Raw genomic sequence first — 19,034 nt, 5'->3', positions numbered from 1 at the left:
GGTGTGGGTGTGGTGTGGGTGTGGTGTGTTGTGGTGTAGTGTGGGTGTAGTGTGGGTGTGGTGTGGGTGTGGTGTAGTGTGGGTGTAGTGTGGGTGTGGTGTTTGTGTGGTGTAGTGTGGGTGTAGTGTGGGTGTTGTGTGGGTGTGGTGTAGTGTGGGTGTAGTGTGGGTGTAGTGTGGGTGTGGTGTAGTGTGGGTGTAGTGTGGGTGTGGTGTGGGTGTGGTGTAGTGTGGGTGTAGTGTGGGTGTGGTGTGGGTGTGGTGTAGTGTGGGTGTAGTGTGGGTGTGGTGTGGGTGTGGTGTAGTGTGGGTGTAGTGTGGGTGTGGTGTGGGTGTGGTGTAGTGTGGGTGTAGTGTGGGTGTGGTGTGGGCGTGGTGTAGTGTGGGTGTAGTGTGGGTGTGGTGTGGGTGTGGTTTAGTGTGGGTGTAGTGTGGGTGTGGTGTAGTGTGGGTGTAGTGTGGGTGTGGTGTAGTGTGGGTGTGGTGTAGTGTGGGTGTAGTGTGGGTGTGGTGTAGTGTGGGTGTAGTGTGGGTGTGATGTGGGTGTGGTGTAGTGTGGGTGTAGTGTGGGTGTGATGTGGGTGTGGTGTAGTGTGGGTGGGGTGTAATGATGTTCATTCATAGTCATCTTGCTATCAGTGGTGGTGGTGGTGGTGTGGTGGTTACGGTGTGGTGGTGGTGGTGTGGTGGTTACGGTGTGGTGGTTACGGTGTGGTGGTTACGGTGTGGTGGTTGTGGTGGTAGTGGTGGTGATAGTAGTAGTTGTGCTTGTTAGTGGTAGTGGTGCCTGAGCTTCCCTCTCCCTTCCCCTCTCTATATTTCTCATTTCCCCTCCCTGTCTCGCTCCCTCTCAACTTTTCACCTTTTTTTTAATCCCTCTTTCCAGCCACTCTCACGAAATCTCCCTCTCTATACATATATTTCTCCTCTCTTGCTCTCTCAAATTCACCTCCACCTTATTTCTCTCCCTATCTCCCCCTCTTAAAAATGGTCGCCCTGTTTCCCTTCTTCCTATTCTCCTCCTCATCCCAATCCACATTTTTCTCTTCATCTTTCTGGGATACTTATCCCACTTTTTTCCTTCTGCGATTCCCACCCTCCTTTATCATGTTCTGTCTTTACCCCCATACTGTCCAGTCTCTCTCTTCTTCCATATCCCATCCCCAGACTCTATCCTTCCTCCTTCTATCCCGTCCGTTCCCCCATCCCCTCTACCGTTCCCCCTCCAGAAACACTTATCTCCCTCGCCTTGGTGTTATCATCTGTTGGTCAGCTGATAACAACAGCTGATGACCAAAACACCAGTTGGCAGTCGTTCATTACCTAAACTAAGACCTTTTTCCTACAGTCTTTGTGGTTGTTTACATTTCAATAATGCTTTCTTCGGATAACAGATAAGTGTCTGGCGGACCTTGATCTAAAAGAAGTCAGTTCTCCCTGGAGCAGCAGTAGTGTGGCACCTTTGTCGAAAATCAGCCACTGTAAACTGTCAGGCATTAGTAGGTCGTTTGACTGTACTCTCTGGTCTCAAGTGTGTTGTACTCGGTGAAGTGAACTCGCATTGTTGTGTTTGTAGGGGTCGCGTCATAGCTCCTGGCCCCGCCTCTTAACTATCGATCGTGTTTGCTGGTTTCCAGCCTCCAGAGCCGCATCGTACCTACACTTGTAATTGTGTATGGTGATTGCCGGTGCGAGTGCTTGTGTGGGAGACGCCAAAGATGAAGGTTACGAGATATTTGGCTCTGGTGGCGGCCACAGTGATAACTTGTGTCTCTGGTGCTATTGATATAGAAGGTGAGTGTACAGAGTAGTGGTGGAGAAGTGTCTGTCAGTCAATGTAGTGTAGTGTAGTCTGTAGTGTAAGCACTATATATTGAATAAACATAAATGACAAACGCTAAGCTAAATCTCAACACAAAGATAATGAGAAGTATTGCTGAAAAATGTATAATTATTCTTCTTGTAGTGTTGTGGTGCGTGTGGATAGTGTGTGTGCGTGGAGGTGCAGCTGGGGAGGTGTAGGTGGGGAGGGGCAGGTGGGGAGGAACAAGCGAGCACCTCAGTTAATAATATCTGAGTAATAATAAAATAAATTAACAATGTTAAAGGCAATAATCTATTACAGCGAGGTTACATTGCTGTGCTTTAAGGCAGGAAGCACAGGCTAAACAGTAAAATCGCGACGTCCATATTTTGGTGTTAGTTAAATGTGGACGTGTACTTAGGACGAGGGTTTGGGTCTGGTCGTGTTTGTTGAGGTCAAGACCCCTCATGTACTTGATCAACTTTGATATATATCAACTAAACCGTTCCACACACACACACACACACACACACACACACACACACACACATGTATACTGGCCAAAGTATTGGAAAAGAAAATCAGGATAGGTTCTTGGGGCACTTAGAGAGGAAGGACTTTGTTACAGAGAACCACTGCAAACTTGAGGAATGTAAAGTCATGCCTCACTGACCTACTGGTGTTCTACGACAGAATAACGGAACTTGTACAAGAAAGGCATCGTCGTCGTCGTAAGCTTCTCTCTTTTATGTGCGGGTTATTTGTGTATCGTTCCAGTCACGGTATTGTGCCTTTTTGTTATTTAAGAAAGACATAGATGGACCTACCTACCTGGAGCCTACCTGGAGCCTACCTGGAGCCTACCTGGAGTCTACCTGGAGTCTACCTGGAGTCTACCTGGAGTCTACCTGGAGGGTATTCCGGGTATCAACGCTCCCGTTGCCCGGTCCACGACCAGGCCTCCAAAAAAGGGATTGTTGGTGTGGATGTTACAACCTGGCCAGTAGAACTCTCATACTGCATATTCTTGGACTGCAGGAAAGCATTTGACATTGTCTCACCAGAAATTGATTCACAAACACAAGGAGTACGCTGGGTTACTGGTATAAGTTCTATAGTGGATCAAGGAACACCTAACGAACAGAAGATGGAGGGTGATGGTAAGGGCAGACGCTTCCTTAATAGATGTAATGACCTGCCAGAGAGGATGGAATCGTATATTTCACTGCTCACTGATGAATAAAACCGAGAAAGGACAGAGACAAACTGCAGAGAGATTTGTACAAACTGCAATTGTGATCAAACAGGTGGTTACTGGAGTTCAACCCAATTTCGTGAAAGGTCATGAAATCTGGGAATAGAGAGAGATCTAAGACTCACTACAGCCTGAAAAGTGAAAATCTTGAAATATGGCTCAAGGAGAGAGAAGATGTAGTGAGAATTACACCCAACATAAACCACACAACGTCTGGACCATGGGTTAAGTTAGCTAAACTCACAACTGGCCTAATAAACCTCAGTGAAGACATATTCTGGACTCGACACGGTACATGACAATCTCAGGTGAAATAATCAGTGGAATGAACTAGATAAGGAAGTTGTAGAACCGAACTCGATACACCTTTTCAAGAGTAGTTGTAGAAATAAAGATAATTATTATTAATTTTAATATTATATTTATTATTGGTATTTATTATTATTATTATTATTATTATTATTATTATTATTATTATTATTATTATTATTATTATTAATGAGGCACGTACCAACAATGTTTGCGATTGTAGTTTACGAGGAGGGACCAGGAGCTGAGTCTCAACCCTTTCCTCTCCCCTCATATTTCAACCCTCACCTTCCCCTCTCCCCTCTCTCCCACAGCATGGAAGGGCAAGGAACCTCTCACTCCTGAGAGAATCGTCAGGGAAGTTGTGGAATACTTCTCCCAGAGGGATCCTCATGGTATCCCAGGTAAGTTCATGCTATACCAGGTAAGATCATGCTATTTTAAGTATGTTCATGCTATCCCAAGTAAGTTTATGCTATCCATAGTAACTTCATGTTAACCCAGATCACTCCATGGTATCCCAGATTACTCCATGGTACCCCAGATCACCCTATGGTACCCCAAATCACTCCATAGTATTCCAAATCACTCCATGGTATCCCAGATCACTCCATGGTATCCTACACCACTCCATGGTATCCAGATCACTCTATGGTATCCCAAATCACTCCATGGTACCCCAGATCACTCTATGGCATCCCAAATCACTCCATGGTATCCCAAATCACCCCATGGTATCCCAAAGCACTCCATGGTATCCCAAACCACTCCATGGTATCCTAAATCACTCTATAGTATCCCAAATCCCTATATGGTATCACAAATCGCTTTATGGTATCCCAAACCACTCCATGGTATCCCAGATTACTCTATGGTATCCCAAATCACTCTATAGTATCCCAAATCACTATACGGTATCCCAAATCGCTTTATGGTATCCCTAATCACTCCATAGCGTCTAGTTTAATGTTTATTTAAGTTAAATATTTATTGCAGTTTAATGTTTATCTTATTTTATTTGTTTATATATTTTTATTGACTTTTATTGATATGTTACATTTATTTATCTCTCAAGGTAATTACTTGTCACTTTACCTCACTTACCTCTCACTTTATTTTCTTCTCGCCTCTCACTTTACTTATCTCTTACCTTACTTACCTCTGACTTTACCTCTTTCATTTTCTACCCTCCAAGACCCCCACGGGTTTAGCGCTCAGTTATGACTATAATAATATATTTTTCTTCCCCTGGTAGTGCTGAAGATACCGGAACCCATCGAGATGCCGGACCGCATCACAGCATCACAGATCACGCTCTGGGACCTGAAGATCTCTGGTCACTCTGGTCTTCGCCTGGAGTACGTCAACGTTAACCTTACCACCTTCTCGGTATGTCCTCTTCTTCCTCCTCATTCTTCTCCTCCTCCTCCTCCTCCTCCTCTGCGTCCTTTTCCATGTCCTCCTCACCGTCTTCCTCCATGTTCTCCTTCGTGTCCTCCACCCAAAACTCCTCCTTCTGTTGACATGTCCTCTTTCCCCACCTTCTAGATATATTGTTTTCCATGTTTGCCAGTCCATAGTGTGTTCTCCATGTCTTCCTCTATGTATATGCATGTCCTCCTCCTCCTCCTCCTCCTCCTACTACTACTACTACTACCACTACTCTTCTTTCTCCTCCTCCTCTTCCTCCTCTCCTCTCTCTCCATCACCCACCTCCGCTAGGTGTTATCTATATACATCAAGTACACACCTATTTTACCTTCCCTCTGTAAAGGATGATTCCCAGTACCATTTACAGCAACCACGACAACCAACACGGTTCATGACAGACAACCACGACAACCATTTCAACCAACAAGCTTCGTAACAGGCAACCACGACAATTACTTTAATTAGGAAGCTTCATAGCAGACAACCACGGCAATCAAAAACTTCTTAACAGATAACCACGACAAGCACGACAAAGCGTGTACAACTCTGTTCACTTGAACAACGCGTGTGTACAACTCTGTTCACTTGAACAATGCGTGTGTACAACACTGGGATATCACAAACCACTTGATGATATGGAACGACACTCACTATCATAAGATATACAGTACCCACAAGATGAATGATGTCTGGCCTCTTGTCTCTGCAGGAGGCCTGAGGGACTGACCACCTCCTGCCGGTTTTATATTCGCCTGTATTCGACAGAAAATGCCTGCTATGTAGGCGAAACCTCTCGGTAATAAAGATACCCAAGTGTTGCACATGTGTCTTGCTTAGTAAGCAAGGAACATAATCTTTCCTTCAGACGCAAAGGACAAAGTCAACGTCGTTATCTTTGAAGTATTAGCGAAGTTCCTGATAACGCATACACTTGTGTCATTATTAGCGTTCGCTTCCTAATGCTCGTGGTGAGCAAAACGTAGCAGTGATAAGTGTCTCATATGTTGACGATGTCTTCGCTTACCTAAGAAGCATCTGAATTATTATTATAATCAAGGGGGAAGCGCTAAACCCGGAGGATTATACAGCGCCTGGGGGGGGGATGTGGAAGGCATTCAGGCTTAATTCGGGGAACTGGAGCACAGATCCAATTCCCTAAATCAAGAGCCCCTCACCAACATCAAGGAACCTTCCTTGAGGGGAAGAAGCATCTGAAGACTTCAATCTCTCTCTCTCTCTCTCTCTCTCTCTCTCTCTCTCTCTCTCTCTCTCTCTCTCTCTCTCTCTCCTAAAAGTCGTTGCACAAATGTCAAATTAACTTCTACGTTGCAGGGAACAGTGAGGCTGAGCTTGCCGGTGTTCAACGTGCAGGGGGAATACTCCTGGCCAGGGTGGTTCTCCACTAGCGAAGGAGGAGCAAACATTACTATGGATGGTATCGAAATCCTTATCGAGATGAACCTTGGTGTCGACGACAACGGCATCATAGCGGTGGAGAATCTGAAGGTGTGGTATTGTTGTTGTGGGGGAGGGGCTGGTGATGGGGATTGTGGTTGGGGTTGTCGGTGAAGGAGGTAGTGGTTGGTAAAGGTGGTAGTCAAGCTGTTACGACTTGATAGAGCTCCTGGAGAGCGAAACGTTGCCACAATAAAAATATCAAATTAGTTGCATTTGTGTCCTTTTTACCTCATATCTTTCACACTCTCCCACAGATCACTATGCACTACGATAACCTGGTGCTGGGCTTCGAGAACCTCTCCACTCAGCACTCGATCCTCGTTGGCACTGCTGACGTTTTCTTTGGGACAATAATCCAACCGCTTATCATCGGAAACGTGAGTGGTAACTATGACAGATCACATCTGGTCGTTTAATCTGATGGAGTCGATTTTATTTTCAAAACATTTCATATAACTTCTGCTAGTTTAAAAAACACTAAGTTGAATGAGAATAAACCTGAGGAAAAAGGAGATTTTTTTTCCTTTCCAGCAGAAACGTGAAAAATAACATAAGAAAAGTTTAATTGTTTTCTGTTACATCCAACATTTATATGAAATATTTTTTGTGCCTTGATTTTGATGTTTTCCTTTGAAAATTTCCTTCAGGGGGGGGAGGTATCTTGATGCTGGTGAGGGGATCTTGGTTCAGGAATTTGGAGCCACCTTCAGATTCCACGGATCAAACCCAGTTGTCTGCCATTCTGTGGCTCAAAGTTCTTCAAAGATTCACCATCAAGGCAATAATAATAATAATAATAATAATAATAATAATAATAATAATAAATTTACAGGGATTATTATTATTATATGTAAGTGGAAGCGTTAAGCCCGTAAGGGATCATACAGTGCCTGAAGAACAGAGAGTAACCAGCTTAAATCCAACGACCCCTTCACTGGCATACAGGCAACCCTTCCTTCCCTTCCTTCCCTGTTCAAGAATTCTCACGAGGAAAAGGAAAAATAAACACGAATTCATGACCAGGAATAAAATCCCCTCAACAACTCGAAAATATTTCCAGTTTAGAATATTCCGGGCTCATCAGCCCTAAATTCTTGACAATCCAGTGATTACCGGGTGTTGTGTATTACCATGTGTTGTGTATTCCGTGTATTAGCATGCGTCGTGTATACTGAGGTTTACAATGTTGGTCGGAACAGCACTCAGGAGGGTTGGTGTCGAGGGTGACACTCAACGCTGCTAACTTGTGTTTGGCTGTATAAATATTTACTCTGGCATTTGTCTGCAGACATTCCCAACAGCGTTTGTTTACATTCAGAAGAGGATCCCACAAGGGGGTCATAATATACAGATCAATCGACTTCTTGTGTTTCTGTCTGCATATAGCATATGGATTATTATTGTCCTATCTTAGGGACATGCCTCAGAACGTCATCTCCTGAAGACGATCTTTCGTGGCTGCAAAGCCTTGAACTGTGTATCATGCTAACCTTCACCCGTGACTTTGCTGTCCCTAAGAAGCGATAGATTTTCCTTTGTTAAGGAATCACTGAATTACCACTTGTGTACTATCCAGTTTAGAGGGTAGCAAGGAGTAGCCGGAGGCCTCGTGAATCAAAGGGCCAGCACGTAGCTAGGTAGTTGTTGGGCCAGCAGCTAGCTAGGTAGATGCTGGATCTGCAGCTAGCTAGGTTGATGCTGGGCCAGCAGCTAGCTAGATAGATGCTGGGTCAGCAGCTAGCTAGGTAGATGCTGGATCAACAGCTAGCTAGGCAGATGCTGTGCCAGCAGCTAGCTAGGCAGATGCTGGGCCAGCAGCGGACGTAAGATGATCCTTTAAGTTCCCCCTTCCTGCATCAGACAGGATTTATAATTCCCTCTCTCTCACTCTCTCTCGGGCACACAAGGGGAATGTTAATGGTGTTAAGCTGTGCTGGTGGACACACACACACACACACACACACACACACACACACACACACACACACACAGGCTTTCTCTTACCTCTTCTCCCTGCTACACGTCAACAACCACTGTTCTCTCCGCCCTAAATTCCGTCACTTGTTTTGTTTGGGAGAAATTTTCTCTGAGTGGGAAGCTAGAGTCGGGTTAATTTATAAGTGGTTTTAAAATTTTATTATATATATATATATATATATATATATATATATATATATATATATATATATATATATATATATATATATATATATATATATATATATATTCATTTATATTTCACCTTTTCTTTCCCTATTTTTATTAGATTTTCTTACTTTTGCAGTCTTCTCCGTTTTCACCATTCCGTATTTCACTTAAAATGTTAAAAAGCAGCTCTGATAATAGTGTTATTGCAATTAGTAAACAGAGGATCGAGCCTTCACCACACATTGCACGGATTTAACTTCTCGTATATGATAATAAGCATAAAATTCCTAATTTCCACGTTTCTCTACTGTCTTGTTCTTTTTTCTTACATTTGTTCTCTTCCTCGGGCAATAACACCTTCAATAACTCTTAAGAGCTTCTGTTCCTGTAATCAAACCTGATTACCTGCCCTTCCTCAGGCGCTGTATGATCCCTACGGGTTTAGTGCTTCCCCCTATGAATTTACCACTAAGTCAAGGTTTTACACAACACACACACACACACACACACACACACACACACACACATTGTCTGTCTTCCTTGTAAGACTTTTCCTCTGTACTTACTGGCATTTCTCGGTTAGACACGCCAGTATTTCATGCATTATCTTTCTATCCATTTCCCTTTCACATTATCTTTCCTTTCATTTCCCTTTCCCATTATCTACTGTAGTTTCATTTCTTCCTATCCTCTCTCGTGCCCATTCCCAGATACTGCATTACAGTAATATTTAAGAAAATGCTGCAACCAGATCTTCTATACATCATTAGTCTGACACCTCAACATTACTTATAAGATCGGAAATATAATTTTTTTTTCGTGTTAAAATGATATTTCTTTGTATTTTTTAGGCACAGGATAAAATTAAGAACCTCCTTAACCAGCGATTACAGCAGAGACTGGCAGACAAGCCCTTCCCTGACTCCATTTCTCCCGTGGACTACGCCGTTGCCCAGGTAACCTTTTATTTCTGTTTTGACTCCATTTCTCCCGTGGACTACGCCGTTTCCCAGGTAGCTTTTTTTCTGTTTTGAGTCCATTTCTCCCGTTGATTACACTGTTGCCTAGGTAACACATTTTTTCTGTTTTGACTCCATTTCCCACCCAGCAATTTATGTTTGACATGCTTACGATTCTACGTTCAGAGAGAGAGAGAGAGAGATAGTGTCAGCTTTCACTTCAGACTATATCCTAGACGAAGAGAAGTTTACCTCAGTTGCAGTTCTTACGTCTCACTTGACAGATACGACGAGAGCTGAAGAGAAAGCAGTTGGACCCACTCAAGATGGGCAGGAAAGACGTGACCTTGGCCTGGGGCATCACCGTCCAGGTCAGTGCAGACGAAGGGAAGTGGGAAATGTAGTGTGATAAAGGAGAGTAGTGGTATATGTGTACAAACTTTAAGCATAGGATCATTATCATGCATCTCCGTTTCGTTTATCTCCTTATTCTTTGTCTCACTCTGTTCCATCTTATTTTCCTTTGTCACCCTTTATCTCTTCGTTCGTTATCTACATATTCAACAGCTTATTTTCTTTCTTGATTAACAAAGTTACCTGATTCTTCCTGCCTCGGTTTACGACTTAGAACATAATTATTAGTATTTACAGTTAACTGCCCATGGTTAATAATTTTTTCTAATTATTTCCTCTTGATCGTTCCTTCACCTCTCTTGTTAACTTTTTTCCTGGGGAAATATTGTAAAAAAGCCAGCTACTACGCACACACACACACACACACACACACACACACACACACACACACACACACACACATACATAGCTTTAAGCAGAGGTATGATAAAGCTCACGGTTCAGGGAGAGTGACCTAGTAGCGATCAGTGAAGAGGCGGGGCCAGGAGCTCGGACTCGACCCCCGCAACCTCAACTAGGTGAGTACACACACACACACACACACACAATTGGAAGCTGAAGATTCAGACGAGTCACAGGGATGTTAGGAAGTATTTCTTCAGTCGTAGAGTTGTCAGGAAGTGGAATAGTCTAGCAAGTGATGCAGTGGAGGCAGGAACCATACATAGATTTAAGACGAGGTATAACAAAGCTCAGGGAGCAGAGAGGGAGAGAGGACCTAGTAGCGATCAGTGAAGAGGCGGGGCCAGGAGCTGAGTCTCGACCCCTGCAACCACATATAGGTGAGGTGAGTACACACACACACACACACACACGGCCTTGTGGCGCAACGGATAACGCGTCTGACTACGGATCAGAAGATTCCAGGTTCGAATCCTGGCAAGGTCGACACTATTGTTTGTTATTGTTGCTGCTGTTATTATACTAGGTAAGTACACACACACACACACACACACACACACACACACACACACACACACACACAAACACACACACACACACACACACACACACACACACACACACACACACACACATTTTTTATTTATATTTAAGAAGTTGAAAGTAAAGTTATAATCTAAACAATTAATCATGTTATGTTATATTTTAATTAACCTTGAATAAACTAACTTCTTAAATGTTGCAACGGAAAGTAGAACCGGGCAAAACTAAAAGTTTTTGGTAAATTATTTAATTCCGACTGAACTAGCCATGTTACAGCCCCATTTACAACCTTTATTGATTGATTCACAAACCGAGGATCGAGCCTCTACAGTTAATCTGCATTACCCAAAACTTTGCAATGTTGCTAAGTTCATCATTATGTTAAATTAGATAAATTAGTAATTCAACTTTGTTATACATTGCTATATATTTGTTATATATACCACAGTATATATACATCGAGAGGTGTATATCTCTGTGTATATACACTGAGAGATATTTACCTCTCGGTATACATCCCTCGGTATATATATATATCTAGGTATATATATCAGTGTATATACACCGAGAGGTATATATTTCTCAGTGTATATACGCTGAGAACTAATTAACTTCCGTATCCTGGGTATTAAAATATTCTTGCCTGGTAGTGAACAGGTGACATGCAGCCTGAATGACCATCGTGTAGTCTAAAGGTTTGAAACCTCCGTGTGTTCATTTAGAAAGACGTCAACCTTAAATGAAGGTAGTTAGGGTTGATCCGAGGAAGGGTACTGCAGCCTTTCCAAAATTACAATATTTATGCAAATTAAAATATATTCTGTAATATATTCAAACAGCTGAAGAATATGGAACTCTCGGGGCTGTCTACCATACATCGCACTCACGAAGTCTCTGCCCAGTTTATTGACAACGCTGTCTTCATCACCATACAGGTGTGTTGCTGGTGTTACGTATGTGTTGGTGGTGTTTCAGCGTGTTATAGTCGTGTTTCAGGTGTGTTGTTGGTGTAACAGGTGTGGTATAGGTGCGTTGTAGGTGTTAGAGGTGTGGAACAGGTGTGTTTACTGGTGTTACAGATGTGTTTTTGGTGTTACAGGTATGCTGAAGGGTGTTAAAGAGTGGTAAAGAGTGTCTAAGAGTGCTAGAGAGTATTAAAGAGTGCTATAGAGTGTTGAATAGTGATAAAATGTATTGAATAGTGCTAAATAATGTCCAAGGAATGGTCTGAGTGGCCCATATTATTAGCCTGACACCCTTTTTCAAATGCCAATCCCCTCCTGATAGGCTTGTACATCTGATTTGCCTGGTCATCAGATTGGCACCTTAGAATTGTGGAGTTGTATGTCACAAACCTCTTGTTGATCTAACTTGCATACGTGACTGACCTAGCTTCTCCTTTCCCCTCACACGTGCTTGACCTGATCAACAGATCGGGGCCCAAGAGCTGAGTGGAGGAGCCGACTGGTCAATGTCTGCTGCTTTGCTGCCTGCAGTAGCGGGTCACCTGGACGTACAGGTGGAGAGTCTTAGTGTGACTGTGGAGGTCAAACAACCAGCCAACATCAGGAGCCCTCCCACGCTCAGGAAGATTGATGTCCAGCTTGGTGAGACAGAGTGTTTGTGTGCAGGTTCGAATCCTGCTGTGCACTGAGAGATGATGTCTGTATATATATATATATATATATATATATATATATATATATATATATATATATATATATATATATATATATATATAAATATATATATATATATATATATATATATATATATATATAAATATATATATATATTATTATTATTATTATTATTATTATCACACTGGCCGATTCCCACCAAGGCAGGGTGGCCCGAAAAAGAAAAACTTTCACTATCATTCACTCCATCACTGTCTTGCCAGAAGGGTGCTTTACACTACAGTTTTTAAACTGCAATATTAACACCCCTCCTTCAGAGTGCAGGCACTGTACTTCCCATCTCCAGGACTCAAGTCCGGCCTGCCGGTTTCCCTGAACCCCTTCATAAATGTTACTTTGCTCACACTCCAACAGCACGTCAAGTATTAAAAACCATTTGTCTCCATTCACTCCTATCAAACACGCTCACGCATGCGTGCTGGAAGTCCAAGCCCTTCGCACACAAAACCTCCTTTACCCCCTCTCTCCAACCTTTCCTAGGCCGACCCCTACCCCGCCTTCCTTCCACTACAGACTGATACACTCTTGAAGTCATTCTGTTTCGCTCCATTCTCTCTACATGTCCGAACCACCTCAACAACCCTTCCTCAGCCCTCTGGACAACAGTTTTGGTAATCCCGCACCTCCTCCTAACTTCCAAACTACGAATTCTCTGCATTATATTCACACCACACATTGCCCTCAGACATGACATCTCCACTGCCTCCAGCCTTCTCCTCGCTGCAACATTCATCACCCATGCTTCACACCCATATAAGAGCATTGGTAAAACTATACTCTCATACATTCCCCTCTTTGCCTCCAAGGACAAAGTTCTTTGTCTCCACAGACTCCTAAGTGCACCACTCACTCTTTTCCCCTCATCAATTCTATGATTCACCTCATCTTTCATAGACCCATCCGCTGACACGTCCACTCCCAAATATCTGAATACATTCACCTCCTCCATACTCTCTCCCTCCAATCTGATATTCAATCTTTCATCACCTAATCTTTTTGTTATCCTCATAACCTTACTCTTTCCTGTATTCACCTTTAATTTTCTTCTTTTGCACACCCTACCAAATTCATCCACCAATCTCTGCAACTTCTCTTCAGAATCTCCCAAGAGCACAGTGTCATCAGCAAAGAGCAGCTGTGACAACTCCCACTTTGTGTGTGATTCTTTATCTTTTAACTCCACGCCTCTTGCCAAGACCCTCGCATTTACTTCTCTTACAACCCCATCTATAAATATATTAAACAACCACGGTGACATCACACATCCTTGTCTAAGGCCTACTTTTACTGGAAAATAATTTCCCTCTTTCCTACATACTCTAACTTGAGCCTCACTATCCTCGTAAAAACTCTTCACTGCTTTCAGTAACCTACCTCCTACACCATACACTTGCAACATCTGCCACATTGCCCCCCTATCCACCCTGTCATACACCTTTTCCAAATCCATAAATGCCACAAAGACCTCTTTAGCCTTATCTAAATACTGTTCACTTATATGTTTCACTGTAAACACCTGGTCCACACACCCCCTACCTTTCCTAAAGCCTCCTTGTTCATCTGCTATCCTATTCTCCGTCTTACTCTTAATTCTTTCAATAATAACTCTACCATACACTGGTCACAGACCAGGAGGCCTGGTCACAGACCGGGCCGCGGGGGCGTTGACCCCCGAAACTCTCTCCAGGTAAACTCCAGGTTACCAGGTATACTCAACAGACTTATCCCCCTATAATTTTTGCACTCTCTTTTATCCCCTTTGCCTTTATACAAAGGAACTATGCATGCTCTCTGCCAATCCCTAGGTACCTTACCCTCTTCCATACATTTATTAAATAATTGTACCAACCACTCCAAAACTATATTCCCACCTGCTTTTAACATTTCTATCTTTATCCCATCAATCCCGGCTGCCTTACCCCCTTTCATTTTACCTACTGCCTCACGAACTTCTCCCACACTCACAACTGGCTCTTCCTCACTCCTACAAGATGTTATTCCTCCTTGTCCTATACACGAAATCACAGCTTCCCTATCTTCATCAACATTTAACAATTCCTCAAAATATTCCCTCCATCTTCCCAATACCTCTAACTCTCCATTTAATAACTCTCCTCTCCTATTTTTAACTGACAAATCCATTTGTTCTCTAGGCTTTCTTAACTTGTTAATCTCACTCCAAAACTTTTTCTTATTTTCAACAAAATTTGTTGATAACATCTCACCCACTCTCTCATTTGCTCTCTTTTTACATTGCTTCACCACTCTCTTAACCTCTCTCTTTTTCTCCATATACTCTTCCCTCCTTACATCACTTCTACTTTGTAAAAACTTCTCATATGCTAACTTTTTCTCCCTTACTACTCTCTTTACATCATCACTCCACCAATCGCTCCTCTTCCCTCCCGCACCCACTTTCCTGTAACCACAAACTTCTGCTGAACACTCTAACACTACATTTTTAAACCTACCCCATACCTCTTCGACCCCATTGCCTATGCTCTCATTAGCCCATCTATCCTCCAATAGCTGTTTATATCTTTCCCTAACTGCCTCCTCTTTTAGTTTATAAACCTTCACCTCTCTCTTCCCTGATGCTTCTATTCTCCTTTTATCCCATCTACCTTTTACTCTCAGTGTAGCTACAACTAGAAAGTGATCTGATATATCTGTGGCCCCTCTATAAACATGTACATCCTGAAGTCTACTCAACAGTCTTTTATCTACCAACAAACTACTGTCATTTCGCCCTACATCATATCTTGTATACTTATTTATACTTTATATATATATATATATATATATATATATATATATATATATATATATATATATATATATATATATATATATATATATATATATATATATATATATATATATATATTGCCTGTTTTTCAGGTAATTTGGAGGTGAGGTCGAGCGGGGAAGGTACTATAGACTACCTGGTGGAGATGATAGTCAATCTGTTATCCAATGCTCTCCGGAACATCATCATGGACAGACTAGAGCCTAGGATACAACAGGTGGGAATCATGAAATTTCTCTGTCTGTCTGTCTGTCTGTCTGTCTGTCTCTCTCTCTCTCTCTCTCTCTCTCTATCTCTATGTCTCTTTCTCTCTCTCTTCTGTTGCTTAAAAGTGGGCAATTTTAACTAATTTAGACTTATTGTAGTGACATTTAATATATTAACATTGTTAGAATTAACATACCTCGTTACCGGCATTTCTGTCGTGAAAATACACATCCCTTTCTACCTCCACCTCCCCCTCCCCCACTCAGCTCGTTCAAGCACCATCTGAGCCACCTGTCGGTGGTTCAGATGGTGCATGAACACAAACACATAGCATAAAACACGAACATATAACATTCAGTGATCTGATCATCTGCTTCAAAAATACGCAGTATAACTTCCACCCCAAATCCTTTAACTTGGAAATGCACCACCTGCACCACCTGCACCACCTGCACCACCTGCACCACCTGCACCACCTGCAATCCCCTAAAACCCAGCTGTCTCTAATGTAGGTGATCCAGAAGCGACTGAACGGTCTGGACCTCTACAGGATCGTTATGGACCAGCTGGCCAAGAGGCAACAATTGAAGGCGGAAGGACCAAGAGCTGTACAACCTACCTAAACTCTAATTGGCAGTTCGATTAAGCTAGTGTCGTAGTTATACTTCTAAATATTCCTAATGCTCATGAAATTACCACAGTGATAATAATAATAATAATAATAATAATAATAATAATAATAATAATAATAATAATGAATTCATTATTATTAATATTATTATTATTATTATTATTATTATTATTATTGTTGCTGTAATTGAAATATTAATATTTTTATTAAGTAATTAATGATAACTTCACGTTTATTATTATATTTATCATTATTTTTATTACAAATAAAATACAATAAACATTTCAGTAACATAATTATTATTATTAGTAGTAGTAGTAGTAGAATTATATGAACAAAATCGACCTAATATGGGTTAGGTTAACGAGTAAGCTTACTCAGCTTGTGCATCATGGTTAACGAGTAAGCTTACTCAGCTTGTGCATCATGGTTAACGAGTAAGCTTACTCAGCTTGTGCATCATGGTTAACGAGTAAGCTTACTCAGCTTGTGTATCATGGTTAACGAGTAAGCTTACTCAGCTTGTGCATCATGGTTAACGAGTAAGTTTACTCAGCTTGTGTATCATGGTTAACGAGTAAGCTTACCCAGCTTGTGTATCATGGTTAACGAGTAAGCTTACTCAGCTTGTGTATCATGGTTAACGAGTAAGCTTATTCAGCTTGTGCATCATGGCTAACGAGTAAGCTTACTCAGCTTGTGTATCATGGGTAGCGAGTAAGCTTACTCAGCTTGTGTATCATGGTTAACGAGTAAGCTTACTCAGCTTGTGCATCATGGTTAACGAGTAAGCTTACTCAGCTTGTGTATCATGGTTAACGAGTAAGCTTATTCAGCTTGTGCACCATGGCTAACGAGTAAGCTTACTCAGCTTGTGCATCATGGTTAACGAGTAAGTTTACTCAGCTTGTGTATCATGGTTAACGAGTAAGCTTACTCAGCTTGTGCATCATGGTTAACGAGTAAGCTTACTCAGCTTGTGTATCATGGTTAACGAGTAAGCTTATTCAGCTTGTGCACCATGGCTAACGAGTAAGCTTACTCAGCTTGTGCATCATGGTTAACGAGTAAGCTTACTCAGCTTGTGTATCATGGTTAACGAGTAAGCTTATTCAGCTTGTGCATCATGGCTAACGAGTAAGCTTACTCAGCTTGTGTATCATGGTTAACGAGTAAGCTTACTCAGCTTTTGTATCATGGTTAACGAGTAAGCTTACTCAGCTTGTGTATCATGGGTAACGAGTAAGCTTACTCAGCTTGTGTATCATGGTTAACGAGTAAGCTTACCCAGCTTGTGTATCATGGTTAACGAGTAAGCTTACCCAGCTTGTGTATCATGGTTAACGAGTAAGCTTACCCAACTTGTGTATCATGGTTAACGAGTAAGTTTTCTCAACTTGTGTATCATGGTTAACGAGTAAGCTTACTCAGCTTGTGTATCATGCTTAACGAGTAAGCTTACTCAGCTTGTGTATCATGGTTAACGAGTAAGCTTATTCAGCTTGTGTATCATGGGTAACGAGTAAGCTTACTCAGCTTGTGTATCATGATTAACGAGTAAGCTTACTCAGCTTGTGTATCATGGTTAAAGAGTAAGCTTACTCAGCTTGTGTATCATGGTTAACGAGTAAGCTTATTCAGCTTGTGTATCATGGGTAACGAGTAAGCTTACTCAGCTTGTGTATCATGGTTAACGAGTAAGCTTACTCAGCTTGTGTATCATGGTTAACGAGTAAACTTACCCAGCTTGTGTATCATGGTTAACGAGTAAGCTTACCCAGCTTGTGTATCATGGTTAACGAGTAAGCTTACCCAACTTGTGTATCATGGTTAACGAGTAAGCTTACTCAGCTTGTGTATCATGGTTAACGAGTAAGCTTACTCAGCTTGTGTACCATGGTTAACGAGTAAGCTCACTCAGCTTGTGTATCATGGTTAACGAGCAAGCTTACTCAGCTTGTGTATCATGGTTAACGAGTAAGCTTACTCAGCTTGTGTATCATGGTTAACGAGTAAGCTTACTCAGCTTGTGTACCATGGTTAACGAGTAAGCTTACTCAGCTTGTGTACCATGGTTAACGAGTAAGCTTACTCAGCTTGTGTATCATGGTTAACGAGTAAGCTTACCCAACTTGTGTATCATGGTTAACGAGTAAGTTTTCTCAACTTGTGTATCATGGTTAACGAGTAAGCTTACTCAGCTTGTGTATCATGCTTAACGAGTAAGCTTACTCAGCTTGTGTATCATGGTTAACGAGTAAGCTTATTCAGCTTGTGTATCATGGGTAACGAGTAAGCTTACTCAGCTTGTGTATCATGATTAACGAGTAAGCTTACTCAGCTTGTGTATCATGGTTAAAGAGTAAGCTTACTCAGCTTGTGTATCATGGTTAACGAGTAAGCTTATTCAGCTTGTGTATCATGGGTAACGAGTAAGCTTACTCAGCTTGTGTATCATGGTTAACGAGTAAACTTACCCAGCTTGTGTATCATGGTTAACGAGTAAGCTTACCCAGCTTGTGTATCATGGTTAACGAGTAAGCTTACCCAACTTGTGTATCATGGTTAACGAGTAAGCTTACTCAGCTTGTGTATCATGGTTAACGAGTAAGCTTACTCAGCTTGTGCATCATGGTTAACGAGTAAGCTTACTCAGCTTGTGCATCATGGTTAACGAGTAAACTTACCCAGCTTGTGTATCATGGTTAACGAGTAAGCTTACCCAGCTTGTGTATCATGGTTAACGAGTAAGCTTACCCAACTTGTGTATCATGGTTAACGAGTAAGCTTACTCAGCTTCTGTATCATGGTTAACGAGTAAGCTTACTCAGCTTGTGTACCATGGTTAACGAGTAAGCTCACTCAGCTTGTGTATCATGGTTAACGAGCAAGCTTACTCAGCTTGTGTATCATGGTTAACGAGTAAGCTTACTCAGCTTGTGTATCATGGTTAACGAGTAAGCT

At 41.9% G+C, this 19,034-nt stretch overlaps 1 protein-coding gene and 1 non-coding gene across 2 annotated transcripts; both read left to right on the top strand.

Moving 5' to 3' along the window:
* The first annotated feature begins 1,552 nt into the window (after positions 1–1,552).
* LOC128702918 (uncharacterized) lies at positions 1,553–16,164 on the top strand. The gene is made up of 11 exons (XM_053797411.2): positions 1,553–1,794; positions 3,683–3,772; positions 4,624–4,757; positions 6,132–6,305; positions 6,512–6,634; positions 9,257–9,361; positions 9,649–9,735; positions 11,563–11,658; positions 12,156–12,330; positions 15,325–15,449; positions 15,952–16,164. Exons 1-11 carry the CDS (start codon positions 1,719–1,721, stop codon positions 16,060–16,062), a joined length of 1,296 nt encoding a protein of 431 aa, XP_053653386.2. The 5' UTR covers positions 1,553–1,718; the 3' UTR covers positions 16,063–16,164.
* On the top strand, positions 10,594–10,666 carry TRNAR-ACG (transfer RNA arginine (anticodon ACG)). The gene has a single exon. It is a non-coding gene; the product is annotated as a tRNA-Arg (tRNA).
* Positions 16,165–19,034: the final 2,870 nt, after the last annotated feature.

This window comes from Cherax quadricarinatus, chromosome 37, assembly GCF_038502225.1.
Source record: "Cherax quadricarinatus isolate ZL_2023a chromosome 37, ASM3850222v1, whole genome shotgun sequence".
NCBI lineage: Eukaryota > Metazoa > Arthropoda > Malacostraca > Decapoda > Parastacidae > Cherax > Cherax quadricarinatus.
The sequence above is the reverse complement of the archived record's forward strand: the minus strand, read 5'-3'. Positions and strand labels throughout refer to the sequence as shown.